Source organism: Tupaia chinensis, unplaced genomic scaffold (assembly GCF_000334495.1).
Source record: "Tupaia chinensis unplaced genomic scaffold, TupChi_1.0 Scaffold000067_2, whole genome shotgun sequence".
NCBI lineage: Eukaryota > Metazoa > Chordata > Mammalia > Scandentia > Tupaiidae > Tupaia > Tupaia belangeri.
Genome location: NW_006159527.1, coordinates 260430 through 277085, shown reverse-complemented (window position 1 = coordinate 277085; position 16656 = coordinate 260430). Strand labels below are relative to the sequence as shown.

At 36.0% G+C, this 16656-nt stretch overlaps 1 protein-coding gene and 1 long non-coding RNA gene across 2 annotated transcripts in view; one reads left to right on the top strand and one right to left on the bottom strand.

Moving 5' to 3' along the window:
* The window catches only part of LOC102469211 (bile salt sulfotransferase), a 35898-nt gene extending 20105 nt beyond the window's left edge, over positions 1-15793 (top strand). The window contains exons 4-6 of the mRNA XM_006142182.3: positions 6315-6409; positions 8840-9017; positions 15393-15793. Coding sequence (XP_006142244.1) covers positions 6315-6409; positions 8840-9017; positions 15393-15505 — 386 coding nt within the window. The 3' untranslated portion in view covers positions 15506-15793. The remainder of the gene's footprint in view (positions 1-6314; positions 6410-8839; positions 9018-15392) is intronic.
* Positions 6398-8457, bottom strand: LOC114005617 (uncharacterized). The gene is made up of 2 exons (XR_003547447.1): positions 8424-8457; positions 6398-7126 (listed from the first exon to the last, which is right to left on the bottom strand). It is a non-coding gene; the product is annotated as an uncharacterized LOC114005617 (long non-coding RNA).
* Positions 15794-16656: the final 863 nt, after the last annotated feature.

Sequence of the window (16656 nt, the reverse complement as noted above, 5' to 3'; positions counted from 1 at the left end):
CAAAAAAAAAAAAAAAAAAAATCTCTCCAAAAAAAAGAAGAAAAAAAAGATCATGTATTCAAATAATAGGAATTCAAAAAGAAGAAAAAGACACAGGATCAGAAAACTTATTTAAAGAAATAATGGCTGAAAACTTTCCAAAGTTGGTGTAGTGTTTGGATTCATAGTCTAGCTTGTTTAACTTCACATATATCTAGATTTTACCACTTTGTACTGAACGACAGGATCTCATTGTTCTTCATGACTAAGTAGTATTCCATTGTGTATATATGTCACATTTAAAATATCCAGTCATCAGTTAGTGGGCACTAACGTTGTGCCAATGTCTTAGCATGTGTAAATAATGCTGCAATAAACATGGATGTGCAAATATCTTTTGCACTGAGTGAGTTCCTGCCCTTATGTTAAATACCCAGTAGTGGGATAATGAATCATATGGTAGTTCTATTTGTAAATTTTTGAGGAACTTCCATATTGTTTTTCACAGTAACTGTACTAGTTTACAATCCCAATAATACAGGAAGATTCCCTTTTCACCACAGCCTCTTCAGCACTTGTTCTTTATTTTTTTCTTTTTTTGAACATAGTTATTCTGATGGGTTAGATGATACCTCATTTGCGGTTTTGATTTGCATTTCTCTTATAATGAGAGATGTTGAAAACTTTCCATGTGCTTTCTGACCACTTGTATGTCTTCTTTTGACAGTTGTCTATTCAGATCAAGTGCCCATTTTAAAATTGGAGTATTAGTTTTTCTGCAGGTGAACTTCTTTAGTTCTCTATGTATTTTGGTTATTAATCCCTTATCTAAAGTATAGTTGGCAAATATTTTCTCCCATTCTGTGAGTTGTCTCTTTAATTTATTGTTTGTTTCTTTTGTGGGGCAGAAGCTTTTTACCTTGATGTAATCTCATTTGTCTATTTTTGGAGTTTTTGCCTGTGCTCTAGAGGCTTATTAAAGAAATCTTTACCTATGCAACGTCCTCTAGTGTTTCCCCTGTGTTTTCCACAAGTAGTCCTACAGTTTGAGGCTTTACATTTAACCCTTTAATTCATTTTGAATTGACTTTGTTAGTGGGTAGAGATGCTAATGGTGAGAGCTAAATGTTCATTTCTAGTTTCACTTTTTTTCTGCAGGTGGATATCCATTTTCCCAACACCATTGGCCAAAAATACTTTCTTTTCTCCACTGACTTATCTCATGACCTTTGTCAAAATCAGTTGGCTGCATGTTCTTGGGCTTATTTCTAGATTTTCAATTCTGTTGCATTTATCTGTGTGTCTGTTTTTGTGGCAGTACAGTTGTTTTATTACCACAGCTTTGTAGCATATTTGGGTAGTGAAATGCTTTCCATTTTATTCTTTTCTCACAGTATTGCTTTGGTGATATGGGGTTTCTATGATTCCAGACAAATTTTATAATTATTTTTAATTTATTTCTTCAGTTTTTCATAGTTTTCCTTGGAAAAGCCTTTTACATCTTTGGTCAAATTTATCCCTAAATATTGGTGTGTGTGTGTGTGCATGTGTGTGTGGTTATTATAAATAGGATTACTTTCTTCAATTCTGCCTCAGTCCATTCAGTTTTGGTGTATTAAAAATGCTATAGGTTTTGTGTCTTGCAATTTTACTGAATTCATTTAATACTTCTAGAAGTTTATTTTCTGAATTTTTTTCTAGTTTTTATATTTATAGTTATGTCATATTCAAAAAAGGGACAATTTTACTTTTTATATTTTAATGTCTTTTATTTCATTCTCTTATTGGATTGTGTTAGCTAGGATTTCCAAAACTATATTGAAAAGGAGTCAAGAAAATGGATGATGGCCTATTCTTGTTCCAGTTTTTAGTTGGAAAGTATTCAGCTTTTCCCTATTTGGTATGATGTTAGCTATGTGTTTGTCATAGTTGGCTTTTATTGTGTTGAAAAATGTGTCTTTTATTTTGCTTGGTGATAGTCTTAACCATGATGGGATGTATTCTATCAAATGCTTTCTTTTGCATCAATCAATATGATCATATTTCTTCTGTTAGTATGATGCATTATATTTATTGTTTTGCACATGTTGAACAACCCTTGTATCTTTGGGATAAAGCCTACTTGGTTATAATGTATAATCCTTTTGCTGTGCTGTTGGGTTCCACTTGTTAGTATCTACTAAAAATATTTGCATCTGTAGTCATCAGGAATATTGGTCTGTAGTTTTCTTTTATTGTATCCTTGTCTGCTTTTGGTATCAAGATGATGGAGGTCTTATAAAATGAGTTTGGGAGAGTTCCTTCCATCCCATTGGATCTTTAAAAATAGTTTCAGGAGCATTGGAGCTAATTCTTTTAAAAGTTTTATAGAATTCAGAAATGTGGCTATTGGGATCAGGGATTTTTTTAATTGGGAGACTAATTATTAAGGACTGAATCTCATAACTTATTATTGGTCTCTTCAGGCTTTCTTTTTCTTTCTGGTACATTCTAGGTATATGGTATATTTTTGGACATTTGTCTATTTCTCTGGGCTTTCCAATTTTTTGGTATATAATCTCCTATAATATTATCTAGGGCTTCTTAAAATTTCTTTATTATCTGTTGTAATGTGATCATTTTCATTTCTGGTTTTATCTATCTGGGTCCTTTATCTTTCTTAGTCTAGCTAATCATTTGTTGGTTTTGTTTATCCTCTCAAAAAAAAACAGGTTTTTGTTTCATTGATATTGCTGTGTTGTTCTTTTATTCTCTATTTCATTTATTTCTGCTCTAATCTTTATTATTTCTTTTTTTTTCCCAGTTCCTTGAGATGCATCATTAGTTTTTTCCCCTTATCTTTCTATTTTTTTTTCTCTTGTGAGAACTAATTATTATTATTATTTTATTATTATTATTTTGGAGAAGTTTTTGTTACCGGGCGCATGCACTTGCCAGAAAGACTGATAGAGACAGAGAGACAGAAAGTGAAAAATCACCCCCCAGGGAGGATGGTCATGCTGCAATCCCTTCTCCTTCATTCTCCTCTCAGGATCTTGGACACACACACACACACTCGGCGTGAGTCCAGGACTTGAACCATAGTTGACTACATGGGAGTCCAGCCATTATGCCAACTGCTGGTCCCATGAGGACTAATTATTATAAAATTCCTACTTAGGACTGCTTTTAGTGTGTTCTAGAGATTCTAGAGAGTTGTGTTTTCATTTCAGACATTTCAAGTTTTTTTTTTCAATTTAATTCTTAATTTATTCAGCATTTTCTAAGTCATTCAGGAGTAAATTGCTTAGTTTCCTTGTATTTGTGTATTTTGAAGGCCCCTTCAGTTGTTAATTTCAAGTTTAATTCCATTGAGGTATAAAAAGATACCTTTAGTTTGTAAAGACTTGTTTTATGCCCTATTATGCGGTCAGTTTTAAAAAATTTCATGTGGGACTGAGAAAAATGTATATTTTCTAGTCGTTAAGTGAAGTGTCCTGTAAATGTCTGTCAGATCCATTTGGTTTATTATATATCATCTAGTTCCAGTGTCTCTCTGCTTATTTATTTTCAAGATGACCCGTTTAATGTTGACAGTGGGGTACTAAATCCCCAGAACTAGTGTGCTGTAGTAAAAATATCTTAAGAGGGAACCAACAGTTAGCGTAATGGATATGTCGCTAGACTCTCACGTAGTCGACCGTGGTTGGCGTCCCGGACCCGGTGGCTTAAAACTCACACCAGGTGCGTGTGCATGCGTGCCCACCCAAGATCCCGAGAGGAGAATGGAGGAGAAGGGATTGTGGCATGGCCATCCACCCTGGGGGGTGATTTCTCGCTTTCTGTCTCTATGTCTCTCTCTGTCTGTCTGGCGAGCGCACGCACCCTATAGTGAAAATCTCTCCAAAAAAAAAAAAAGTAAAAAAAAATATCTTAAGAGAAGTTTGGGGGATTAAGATTATGTGTTGTTATCAAGAAAATTCATGTAAGGGGAGATATTGTTCTCTGACTTGATTTAGTTTTGCAAAAAGCCCACCTACATGTTCAGCATATCCTTCACAAAGTCAGGAGAGCCTTGAGATATTGCTGTGAACCTTTCCTTGATACTTGAGCCTAGAGTCAGAGGCTGCCAATGGACAAATTTTCTATAGGATACAGGAGGCACAAAAACTACCTTATCAACAGTTGATTTCTTTTAAAAGTGATGTTCTTTATGGTGCCTTTTTATTTTAATCTTTTAAAACTGTACTAGTGTAAAATCCTTAGCATCCTGTTTGTGTATTTGTTGTCATCATCTTTCCTTTGTGCTACAGGTATTAACTGAGGTCCTACTATGTACCAGGGACTATGGTATGAACTGTTTGTGCAGTGATGAAATTGTCGTGCAGTGATGAAATTGTCGTGCAGTGACTCTCCACCCATGAAGACAGCAAAAGCTAAATACTGAGAATGAAATACCCAAAGTGATCACCTAAAAGTGATTAAGAGGGTCCTACTTTGAGGCTAGTGGTCAAGCAAGACTCTCTTTCAAGGCAACTAAGACCTGAGTGAGAAGGGAATGGTGAATGAGAAGACCTGGGAAGTAGTACTTTTCAGGAAAAGGAATGTGTAAAGTCTCTGAGGCAGGATTCTGTTAGGTATGCTGAGTCAGTGTGGCTGGAAAGTAGTGAGTGCTGGGGATGGTGGAAGCCAAAATTGCAAAGATTATCTGAGGTCGGTTCCTCAGGCTGTGACAAATTTAGTTACAGAGATTTTGAAGGGTGTCAATTTAAGCAAGTGAGATCTGGTTCTCTTAAATGCTGGGCACCTTGTCTCTGATCCCCATCTCTGACTGTATCTATTCCTCACCATCTGGGAAAGAGAATGGAGATTATTAAGTATAGAGTTTTGCCCATTACTCAGAATCATCATAAACACTTGGCTTCCTGGCTGTGGCTTCCTGTCTATGCTCCAAAAGTGATATCTCATGCTTTAGAGAAAAATAATTTCACAATAGATTGGAGATTTAAAGTTAAGACCTGAACATGTTAGCCTGTTAATTCAAAATATAGGAGAAAAGCTCCATGATATAGGTCTGGGGAATGATTTTTTTTAAATATGACTCCAAAAGCATAGGCAAGAAAATAAAAGAGACAAATAGGATTATATCAAACTAAAATTTGGATACACTAAAGGAAACAATCAAGAGTGAAGAGACAACTAATGGAATGGAAGAAAATATTTCCAAGCCATAGATCTTAAGATGTTAATATCCAATAAATGTATATTTTAAAAGTTAAATAACTTAAAGCAAATACACCCAATCCAGTTAAAAAAAAAATGAGCAAAGGATTTAAGTAGAAATTCCTCCAAAGAAGATGCATAAATGGCCAACAGATATCTAAATAAAATGCCCTGCCTCACTAATCCCTAGGGAGATTCAAATCAAAACCACAAATGAGATGTTTCTCCACATCGATTAGAATAGTTATTGTCATCAGAGATGTACAACAATTAAATATAAATAAGAAATAATAAAATTAAAATAAAAAGGAATACTTATTCTCAAAAAAAAAAAGGTAGCAAGTATTGGTGAGGAGGTGAAGAAATTGAGGCTCTTGAACACTATTTGTGAGAATATTAATTTTTACACCCCTAGGAAATTGTTATGCAAGTTTCTCAAGATATTAAGCATAGAACCACCATATGATGCAGCAGTTTGCTTATTGTCTACATACTCAAAAAAAAATCGATATAACAAAGTGATATCTGTGTTCCCGCACTCATTACTCACAATGGTCATGATATGAAATCCACCTAAATATCCATCAATGGATGAATGGACAAGAAAATGTGAAACGTCCATGGCGATGGAATATTATTCCATCTTAAAAAAAGGAAAATCCTGTCATTTGTAAAAACATGGATGAACCTGTTAAAGTGAAATAAGCCAGTCACAAAAATACAAATACTGCATGATCTCACATGTGGAATGTAAAAATGATGAATTCATAGAAGCAGAGAATAGAGTGGTGGTTACTAGGGGCTGTGAGTGGTTAGGGAAATGTTGGCCAAAGTTTACAACATTTCAGTTAGGAGGTAAGAAGTTCAGGAACTCTATTTTAATTTATTTTTTATTATTATTATTTTACCATGGTGACTGAGTTAATGAGAATATATTGTATACTTGAAAATCACTAAGAGAGAAAAATGTATATGTTCTCACCACAAAAAAAAACAATAAATATATACAAAATTATTTGTCAATTATATCTTAATAAAGCAGGTGGTTGGATGTGAAGAGTGAGCATAACAGGTTGGAACCCTGCTTCCATAGACTATATAATCAAATACTCTTTCGGCCTTCCCCCATGCAGTGGTATATGGATCATGGTTTGACCATATTCGTGACTGGATGACCATGAAAGGGAGGGAAAACTTCCTGATACTGAATTATGAAGAGATGAAACGGGTAACTATCATTTTTCTAGATAACGTTCACTTCCTATAACTTCCCTCTGTTCCTCTGTGTCTCCATTTCACATTCCCAGCAATGTTTAATCTCACGAAGGGTTATCAATTGTGAAATTAGCTGCCTAGTCTTCACTGCACTGCCTCTGGTTGACCATTCCCAAGCTCAATGTTCTTTTTTCATCTATTCTTCTCTATTTGCTCTTCCTACATCTAAGGGACCTTTCTCATGTATTGAGGCAGAGTTTGAGGGCTTATATCCACCCTAGTGATTGCAAAACTTTCTGTGGCTAGGACATGTGATATTTCTCTTAACCTGTTTTTAAGTAGGGGCTCAGGAAGAAGATGGGAGTACATAAAAATTGTTTAGTTCCAGAGATGTGTCCAAATGTCTGACATTTGAGCTCAACTGACAAAAATAAAGGAATGCATGAAACCAACCTTTAGATATTTCAGAGTCTAAGTTAGTACTCTAGTGAGTGACACAAGATGGACAGACAAGGCTGTCAGATAATGCTTAAAATCCTTAAGTATGTTTAGACCACTGGAATAAGAACTTGACCTTTAAACTTGGTACTTTAAAGAAAAGAGAAAATAACACAAACATGGACTTTTGTTTTTACCTGACAAATATTACTTCCTACTACCTTTGCCTGGTTACATCTCAGTCGAATCCTCCATGACCTCTGTATGAATCCTTCCGTTACCTAAAAGCCTTCTGTAACAAGATAAATAACATCAGGCACATTCTCCCATACATTCCTGTAATCCTTCCTTCTAATTACACAGTGAACTTTTATTTAATTACTTCTATAGTTGTGTGTCTTTTTTAATTTAATAAATTTTAAAAATATATTTAATCACTGTAAATCTTAATGGTGTGTAACATGGTTTTTCCCCAGCATGAATACAGTGCATAATTGTCAAGTCAAAGACATTACCATGTACATTATCATCAACAAATAGCAGTTCATTTTTGTGTCTATTAAATGTTTTGTTTGTTCTAGTTTTCTTTTTATTTAAATTTTGTTTGTTCATAGTTTTGTTTCTTATTGTTTGATAATAACAAGAGTTTACAGAATGATGAAAAATGTTAAAGCAATATAGGAATTTTTTTGAGAGGTTATTGCTGTAGGGCACATGTGCTTGCCAGTGAAACAAAGAGAGACCGAGAGACAGAAAGGGAGAAATTACCCTCCCCTCCCCTCCCCCACCCAGGAGGGATAGCCATGCCGCAATCCCATCTCCTCCATTCTCCTCTCAGGATCGTGGGATTGTACACTCATGCACCCAGCGTGAGTTTTAAGCCACTGGGTCTGGAACTCAAACTGTAGTCTACCACATGGGAGTCCAAAGACATAGCCATTACGCCAACTGCTGGTCCCATAAAGAATTATAGTTTTAAGAGAAAAGCAAATGACTCAAAGTAAAGCCTATCTGGTTAGAAGAATGACTTTTCTTGCCATAATCTGCCAGGATTATACACCAAATACTAATTATTGAAATAACATACAAAGAATATGTAAAATTATCTGTGTTATTTAAATGTTAGTTGTGGAAAACAGTATTATTTAATGGCAGAGTTAAGATTTGAAATCAATCTGTTAAATTTTTTCATCATTAATGAATTATTTCTTTAATTTTACTTATGATTTTAAAATTTGCTATAGGACATGTGCACTCATCAGAGACAGAGAGGGAAGGAAAGTGAGAAAGCAAGCCACAGGACTCGAACCATGGAGTTCACGTTATGTGGGAGTCCAGTGCCTTATTAACCATGCCATGTGCTGACACCTCTAATTTCTTAAATCTTTATCAAGATTACCTAGAACCTTCTTGTTTAATCCTGATCATTGCCTAGAAGTCATCATAAAGTCTAGTTAGTGACCCCAGATACTGTCTTTTAGATTTTTTTAAAAGAGGTATTTGCCTTAGGATGTGTGTGCTTGATGGAGAGAGAGAGAGACAGAGACAGTGAGAGGGAAAGTGAGAAATCACTCCCAAGGTGGGATTACCATGCCACAATCTCTTCTCTTCCACGGGATCTTGGGCATGCACGCACATGTACCCAGTGTGATTTTGAAGGCACCTTGTCCAAGACTCCAACGGTGGTTGGCCATGTGGGAGTCCAGTAACGGAACTGTTACACCATCTGCTGGTCCCAGGTTCTGTCTTTTACAATCAAGATGTCCTAAATTCATAGGTACTTGAAAATTCATGTGGATCATGGTATCTTTTATAGCCATTGTATTTTCATCTTTACCCTTTTCTCTTTCATCCTCTTCTTTTCATCCACTGAATAACTTCTCACTTCAGGATGCAGTTCCTCTCTCCTTCTTTCCACTCCTCCTCTTCCTCATTGTGCAGTTCCTTCCTTCTCATCTCCTCATTTTTGATATCTTTATATTTTATATGTTTTTTTTTCTTTTAGGACACAAGAAGTGGTGTAGAGAAAATCTGTCAATTCCTTGGAAAGAAGTTAGAACCAGAAGAAGTGAACTTAGTTCTCAAGTATAGCTCTTTCCAGGCTATGAAAAAAAACAAGATGTCCAATTATTCCCTCCTACATGGAAGATATTTAAATAGTAATACATTAATTGTGAGAAAAGGTAAAAAGAAATGTTCTGGATCAAAATCTATCAATACATGAAAGGCATCCTTGGATTTAGAACAGTCGAGATGAAGTGTTTACATTTATGAACTTAATTTATCATCATGCAGAGAACTTCCTGTGTACCCTTATTAGGAAGTCTCTATTTATGGTACTGGTATGTGCTTCAGGTATTGGGGAAACATGATTTGGGCTGGGATGGTCATCTGATACAAGGTCATTCAGATTCTCTCTCCTCAATTTGATATGAGGAAGCATCCATCGTACAAATGGTGACCAGGTTAATCAGGTTCTCTGCCAGACTTGCAAGAAACCACTCCTGTTGGTCTTTGATCCCAGATTCCCTGCATTCAGAAATGAATGCATGAGAAAATGATTTTTTGCTGTTGAAGTTACTAAGTAAGTGTGTGGCACTTTTTAATGGCAGTCCTAGAAGACTAAAACAGTAGGTTTTTTAAAATCAAGGAATAAAGAAAATAATAAGCAGAACACTACATCTGCTAAATTTGGAGGATTTGGAAAGGTAGGATTTAGAACTTTAGGTGAAGACATAGATAGATATATTGGTTTGTCTCATCTAGACGGATATTTAATAATGGGAAGTCATATAGAATTTACCCAGGTTCTTTCTGATACCTCTTTCTGGATTGCCAAAAGTCAGTGTGTTACGAAGGATACATGAGAAAAAGAACACTATAATAAAAATTGTTCTAATAGTAAAGATAATGATGAGCATGACAGTAACAATAAAGGTTAATAAAATACTGGTTACATATTAGACATTTTGCTATATAATTTGTATTTATATAAATTAAGAATATGAAGTTCATATTTATATTAAATATAATCAGCTTATATATAATTGTATATTATGTTATATTACATGTGAATTGAATATGCTTATATAATGTGTAAATATCAATGTAAATCATCTATAAAATAATAACTTAATTTTCTAATTAAAAGTATAATTTCTTTCTTTTTTTTTTTTTTTGAGAGAGATTTTTGCTGTTGGGCATGTGCACTTGCTGGAGAGATAAAGAAAGACAGAGAGACACAAAGTAGGAAATCATCCCCCAGAGGGGATGAACATGTCACAGTCCCTTCTCCTCTTGAGATTTTGAGCATACATGCACCCGTGCCAGTGTGAGTTTCAAGCCCCTGGGTCTGGGACTCTAACTACAGTTAACTATGTGAGAGTCCAACCATGTAACCATTATGCCATCTGCTGGTTCCAAGATTATGATTTCTGTGTCACAAGGTTTGCAATCAAGTTCACATTCATTATTTATTCATTTACTTTTACTGTTTGAAAAAAATAGATTGTTTGCTAAAAGGTTGGACTCTGTAATTTACTCATCCAAGTAAACAGCACATGAGACAAAAACAAAAACAAAAACAAAAAAAGATTGCAAAATTTCTACAATTTTATTCATGGTGAAAATCTTAAATTATCATGATTTTATATCTTCTGACATTACCATGGCAAAGTAAAAAATACTGTACTTTTTTTCTTCTATTATCATTTTTAATACTCAATCACTGCATGTCATTATATCATACAAGATGAATTTTCCCAGAATAAATACACTGTATATTAGTTCCATCAAAGATATTACCATATACCTTATCATTAACAGATACTTTTCTATTTTCGTGTCCCTTTAATGTTTTGTCTTTTGCCCCTTGATTCCCTCCTTTCATCCTCCCCTACTTCCTTTCTCCCACACTGTCTCTAGTATCCACAATTACTCTCCATGCTTTTATACCTTCCAATCTCTCAGTTTCTGCCATACAGTGCAGACATTTGGTGTATATTAAGTGAGGACAAACAATGCCTCTTTTTCATAGTCTGTCATGCTTTGCTTGGCATTAAATCTTCCACATTCACCCACTTTCTGTCAAATGCCAGGATCTCATTGTTTTATTTTTTTTAACTTTTTTTAATGGCTGAGTGGGATTTCATAGTGTTTATATGCCACACATTTTCAATCCATTCATCTGTGCATGGACATTAAGGTTGGTTCCACGTCTTAGCAGTTGTGAATAATACTGCAATTAACATGAACGTGCAAATATTCTTCCAACTGAGTGTTTTCCTATCCTTTGAGTAAATACCCAGGAGTGGATTTACTGGATCATATTCTATTTGTTGGTTTTTGAAGACACTCCGTATCATTCTCCACAGTGGCTGTACTAATTTACATTTCTGCCAACAGTGTAGAGAGAGTTCCCTTTTCACCAGAGCCTCACCAGCTTATCATTCTTTATTTTTCTAATCTTAGCCATTGTGATTGGGGTTAAGTGGCACCTCATTGTGCTTTTGATTTGCCTCTTCCATATGATAAGGGATGTTAAGTATTTTTTCATATGCTTCTTGACTGTTCATTTGTCTTCCTTGGAGAGTTGTCTGTTCAACCCATTTGCCCATCTTTTAATTAAATTGATCTTTTTGGGGGGTAGGGGCAAGTTGCTTGAGTTTCTTATATATTCTGGTTATCAATGCCTATCTGAGGCAGTTTGCACATATATTCTCCCATTCTGAGGGTTGTTGATTCACTCTGATTATTATTTCTTCTGCTATGCAAAAACTTTTTAACCTGATATAATATCACTTGTCTATTTTTGTAATTATTGCCTGTGCCTTGGGGGTCTTACATAAGAAATCTTTGCCTATTCTGATGTATCCAAGAGTGTCCCCTGTGTTATCCACTAGAAGTTACATAGTTTGAGGTGTTAGGTTTAGATCTTTGATCCATTTTTGAGTTGATTTATGTTAATGGTGTGAGAGAGGGGTCCAGTTTCATCTTTCTGCAGGTGAATACCCAGTTTTTCCAGTACCATTTGCTAAAGAGATTGTCTTTTCTCCACTGGATTTTCTGGTCCCCTTTTGTCAATAATCAGTTGACTGTATGTTTTGGGGTTTATTTTGGGGGTTCTCTATTCTATTCTATTGACCTACATGTCTGTTTTTGTGCCAATACCATGCCCTTTTGATTATCACAGCTTTGTAATATAATTTGGGGTCAGAGAATGAGATATTCCCTACTCCAGTCTTCTTGGGCAGTATTGCTATGGCAATACAGGATCTTTTTATTAAGGCTTTTAACTTATTGCACATGCACTTGCTGGAGAGAGAGAGAGAGAGAGAGTGAGAGGGAAAGTAAGAAATCACCCCCAAGGGCAAGGGTGGCCACACCACAATCTTTTCTTCTCTATTCTTCTCCTGGAACTTAGGGCACTCATCACATGCATCTGGTGTGAATTTCAAGCCACCAAGCCCAGGACTTCAATCGTGGTCAGCCATATGGGAGTCCAGCGATATAACTACTATGCCATCTGCTGGCAATACAGAGTCTTTTATGGCTCCAGACAAATTCTGTTGTTCCTTTTCTGTGATGAATATCTGTGGTAATTTGATTTGGTTTCAACTAAAATGTAGATTAATTTGTATATAATTGACATTTTGATTATATTAATTTTTCCAATCCAGAAGCATCATAATGAATGGAGAAAAGTTTAAAGATTTTCACTAAAAATTGGAACAAGATAAGACTGCCTAGTTTTTTCACTCCTTTTCAATATAGTACTGGGAGTCCTAGTCAAAGTAATCAGACAAAGATAATACAATAAAAGGCACTCAAATAGGGAAAGTAGAGGTAAAATTATCTTCTTCTGTCTACAGAGAACACCCAAAAGAATCCACAAAAAAGTCTGCTGAAAGTGATAAGTGAATACAGAAGAGTGGCAGGATACAAAATCAACATACAAAAATATGTTGTTTTTCTATATGCCAACAATGAGCAGACTGAGGTAGAACTAAAGGAAGAAATTCTATTTACAATAGCCAGAAAAAGTGTAAGATACCTAGGAGTACACAGTAATTACTGTGAACCAACAACACTCAGAATGGGAGAATATTTTTGTAAACTATGCCTCAGGTGAGGGACTGATAACCAGAATACACGGGGAACTCAAGTGGCTTACTTGGGGGGGGGGGGGGGCTTATACAAAAAAACTAATAAAAAGATAGGAAAATGAACTGAACAAAAAACTCTCTAAAGAAGACATACAAACATCAAAAAGCAAATGAAGAAAATGCTCAACCTCCCTCATCATAAGGCAGATGCAGATTGAAACCACAGTGAGATACCACCTAACCCCTGTCAGAATGGCAAAGATTATACATACAAAAAATGGTAAGTGTTGGCAGGGTTGTGGTGAAAGAGGAACTCTCCTACACTGTTGGTTGGAATGTAAATTGGTCCAGCCACTGTGGAAAACATATGGAGGTTCCTCAAAGGCCTACAAATAGAACTACCATATGTTCCAGCAATTCCATTCCTAGGTATATACCCAAAGGACAGGAGAATGCTCAGTTAGAAAATTTCATGCTCATCAATGTTTATTGCGGCTTTATTCAGGATTCCTAAGACATAGAACCAACCCAAATGTCCACCAACACATGAATAGATTGAAAAAGTGTGGCACATATACTCTATAGAATACTATTCACCCTTAAAAAAACAACAAGACTCTGGCATTTGATAGAAAGTGGTAAAATCTGGAGGATTTATTGGTGGGTGAAGCAAGCCAGGCTATGAAAGAAAGATATTATATGTCTCCACTTTATACATACCAACTGCCCACACTCTATGGTAGATACTGAAAGACTGGAGGATATAAAAGTATTGAAAATAGTTATGGACACTGGAGATAGTGTGGAAGGAGGGTGGGAGAGGAAAAGAGTATAGGGAAGGAAATTATGGGGGAAAATAAAGAGGCAAGACATTTGTGGGACACAGTAATGGTTTATTACCTGTTGATGATAACGTGTATACTATTCTCAACTGAGCTGGTCTGAGGTGTATTTCATCTTGGGTAAATTCTCTTTGCAAGCTAAATGATGTATAGCAATCATATATATGTGTGTGTGTGTGTGTGTGTGTGTGTGTGTGTGTGTGTGTGTGTGTATGGTAAATGAAACAAAGATTAAAAAAAAAAAGATTCCTGGAAAAATCCTAACCAAAGAAGTCAAAGACCTTTACAAGGAAAACTATGAAAAACTAAAAAAAGAAATTGAAAATGACTCAAAGGGTTGAAAGATATCACTTTCATCATTTTAAAACTGTAATATCTTCCAGGTTTTTTGCTCATCTATAAAATATAGATATTAGTACACACTCTTCATTCTATTATTCATCTTTTCAACAAATATTTAAGTACATACCATAAGTTAGTTACTCTTTGAAATACTGTTTTCAGTATTTAAAAAGAAAGTGTGATGACTTTATAAAATATATGAGTGGCCGGGCACATGTGCGTGCAACCCCAAGATCCCTAGAGGAGAATGGAGGAGAAGAGATTGCGGCATGGCCATCACCTCTGGGGGGTAATTTTTTGTTTTCTGTCACTCTGTCTCTCTCTGGCTTTCTGGCAAGCGTACATACTCTATAGCAAAAAACTCTCAAAAAATCTATGGTTGGTATGCATGTTATACACATCCCCAAGACAGGAAATGCATAGAACATACTGCATTTGATAAGTGTTACGTAGTGAAATGGTATAGTAAGGATTAGAACTTTTGGTTTTAAACTGGGAGATGAGAGAACCTCTCTGAGAGGGTTGGATTGAAGTGAAGGTTTGAAAGCATCAAAAGGAAAAGACATGGGTGTGTCTGAAAGGACAGCATCACAAGAAACAGGGGCTTGAAATGCAAGTGGTCTGAACAGTGGGGGTATGTAGCATGCTGGAGGAAGAACCTAAAATCCAATATACTGAAGTAGACCCAATGAGTGGATAGTCGTAGATGGAGTTGGAGAGTCAATAGGGGGCCGAATGAGCTGCAGCCATGTAGGGTACCACTTACTAAGTGAACTTATACTAAGTGGACCCCAAAGTCCTTGCAGAATTTGAGCAAGAATGTGGCATGATTTGGCTTAGCTTGTCAAGAGGCCAAGATAGCCACCATGAATAATTTAAAAGAAAACGGGTCAAAAGAAGAGAGAGCAGTTACAAATCTATTATAATACCCAGGTGAGAGAGAATGTTTGCTTGGCACAGAGGTAGTAGTAGAGGTGGTGAGGAGTGGCTAGATCCTGGGCATAGGAGATACAGATGGCATTATTGCCAGTGAATTGTATCCAGCAAGGGTTAGAAGAGACGGTAAAACATAGTTTCCGGGCAGGTGGCGGTGTGAATGGATAGCATTCCCTGGGAGTACAAGGGTCCACCAGAGAGCCGCTGGTCATTCTGCTATATTTAGACTATTATGTCCATGTCATAGGGACGACAGGGACAGACCAATGAGGAGATGTGTTGGGGTCTTAAGACTTATCCCTGGTCTGATCTGAGTCTGTTTCATCTTTTCCAGGTATATGTGAGGACTGGAAAAATCACTTCACAGTAGCCCAAGCTGAAGCCTTTGACAAAATATTCCAAGAGAAAATGGCAAATTTGCCTCAAGAGCTGTTTCTGTGGGATTAATGTCTAGAAAATTCTGGATCTTACATGAATACTGATAACGCTTTCCTCTGTCTTGTGCAAATGCGCAACTGGGGTGTCATTACATAAAACCTATTATTTTACCCTGGAACTTGGAATGACCAATCTTTGCATCTTTGACTACTTGCCTGTTAAAAATTACCAGAGTACACCTCGCTTACTATAAATATTTCTAATGTTTTAAATATATTAAGTGCTACAGAAATAACATATATATATACTCGTTCTGTCAAAGTATTTACACAAATCAGAAATAAAATTACTGAATTAGTTAAGGCTCATCATTTTTCTACCATCCATATCTGCATTATTTATTATTTTTATGATGTTGAGGAGTATGGTTCCCCAACTTTATTTTATTTTCTTACTCTGTGGCATTAAACCATAGACAACAAATGTTTTTGGGGTTTTTTTGAGAGGTTTTTGTTATAGAGCGCGTGTGCTCGCCAGAAATACAGAGACAGAGAGACAGAAAGCAAGAAATCACCCCCTCAGGGGGGTGGCCATGCTGCAATCCCTTCTCCTCTATTCTCCTCTCGGGTTCTTGGGTATGCACACACACGCGCACCTGGTGTGAGTTTAATGGAGACTTTTTTTTTTTTAAGATTTTTTTTTTACTATAGGACACTGCTCTCACTAGAGAGAGACAGAGAGGGAGAGAGAAGGAAATCAAATAACAACCCCCAGGAGGGATGGCCATACTGCAATCTATCTCCTTCATTTCCCTCTCTGGGTTTTGGGCAAACATGCACACCTATCACTGGATCTGGGATTCAAACCGTGATTGGCCATGTGAGACTAGCACCTTAACCACCATGCCATCCGCTGATCCTGCTGACCCCAATGATTTAAAAAAAAAAAAAAAAAAAAGATTATATATGTGAGTGTGTGCATGAATGTGTGTGTAAATTTATTGTATAGATAGGAATGATTTTGACTTTTTCCTAGCCATTACATATATCTATCATCAGTCCAATTTAGTGAGCTAGAATGAAGGCTACTGTCTGAATGATCAATGAGGGCAAAGTTCATTGAAATATCAGATCAAAATAAGTATAAATTTTCAAAATACCAGTTCTAATTTATTGAACTGTTTGCAATTATGGTTACAATATGATATCAAGATTAATCTT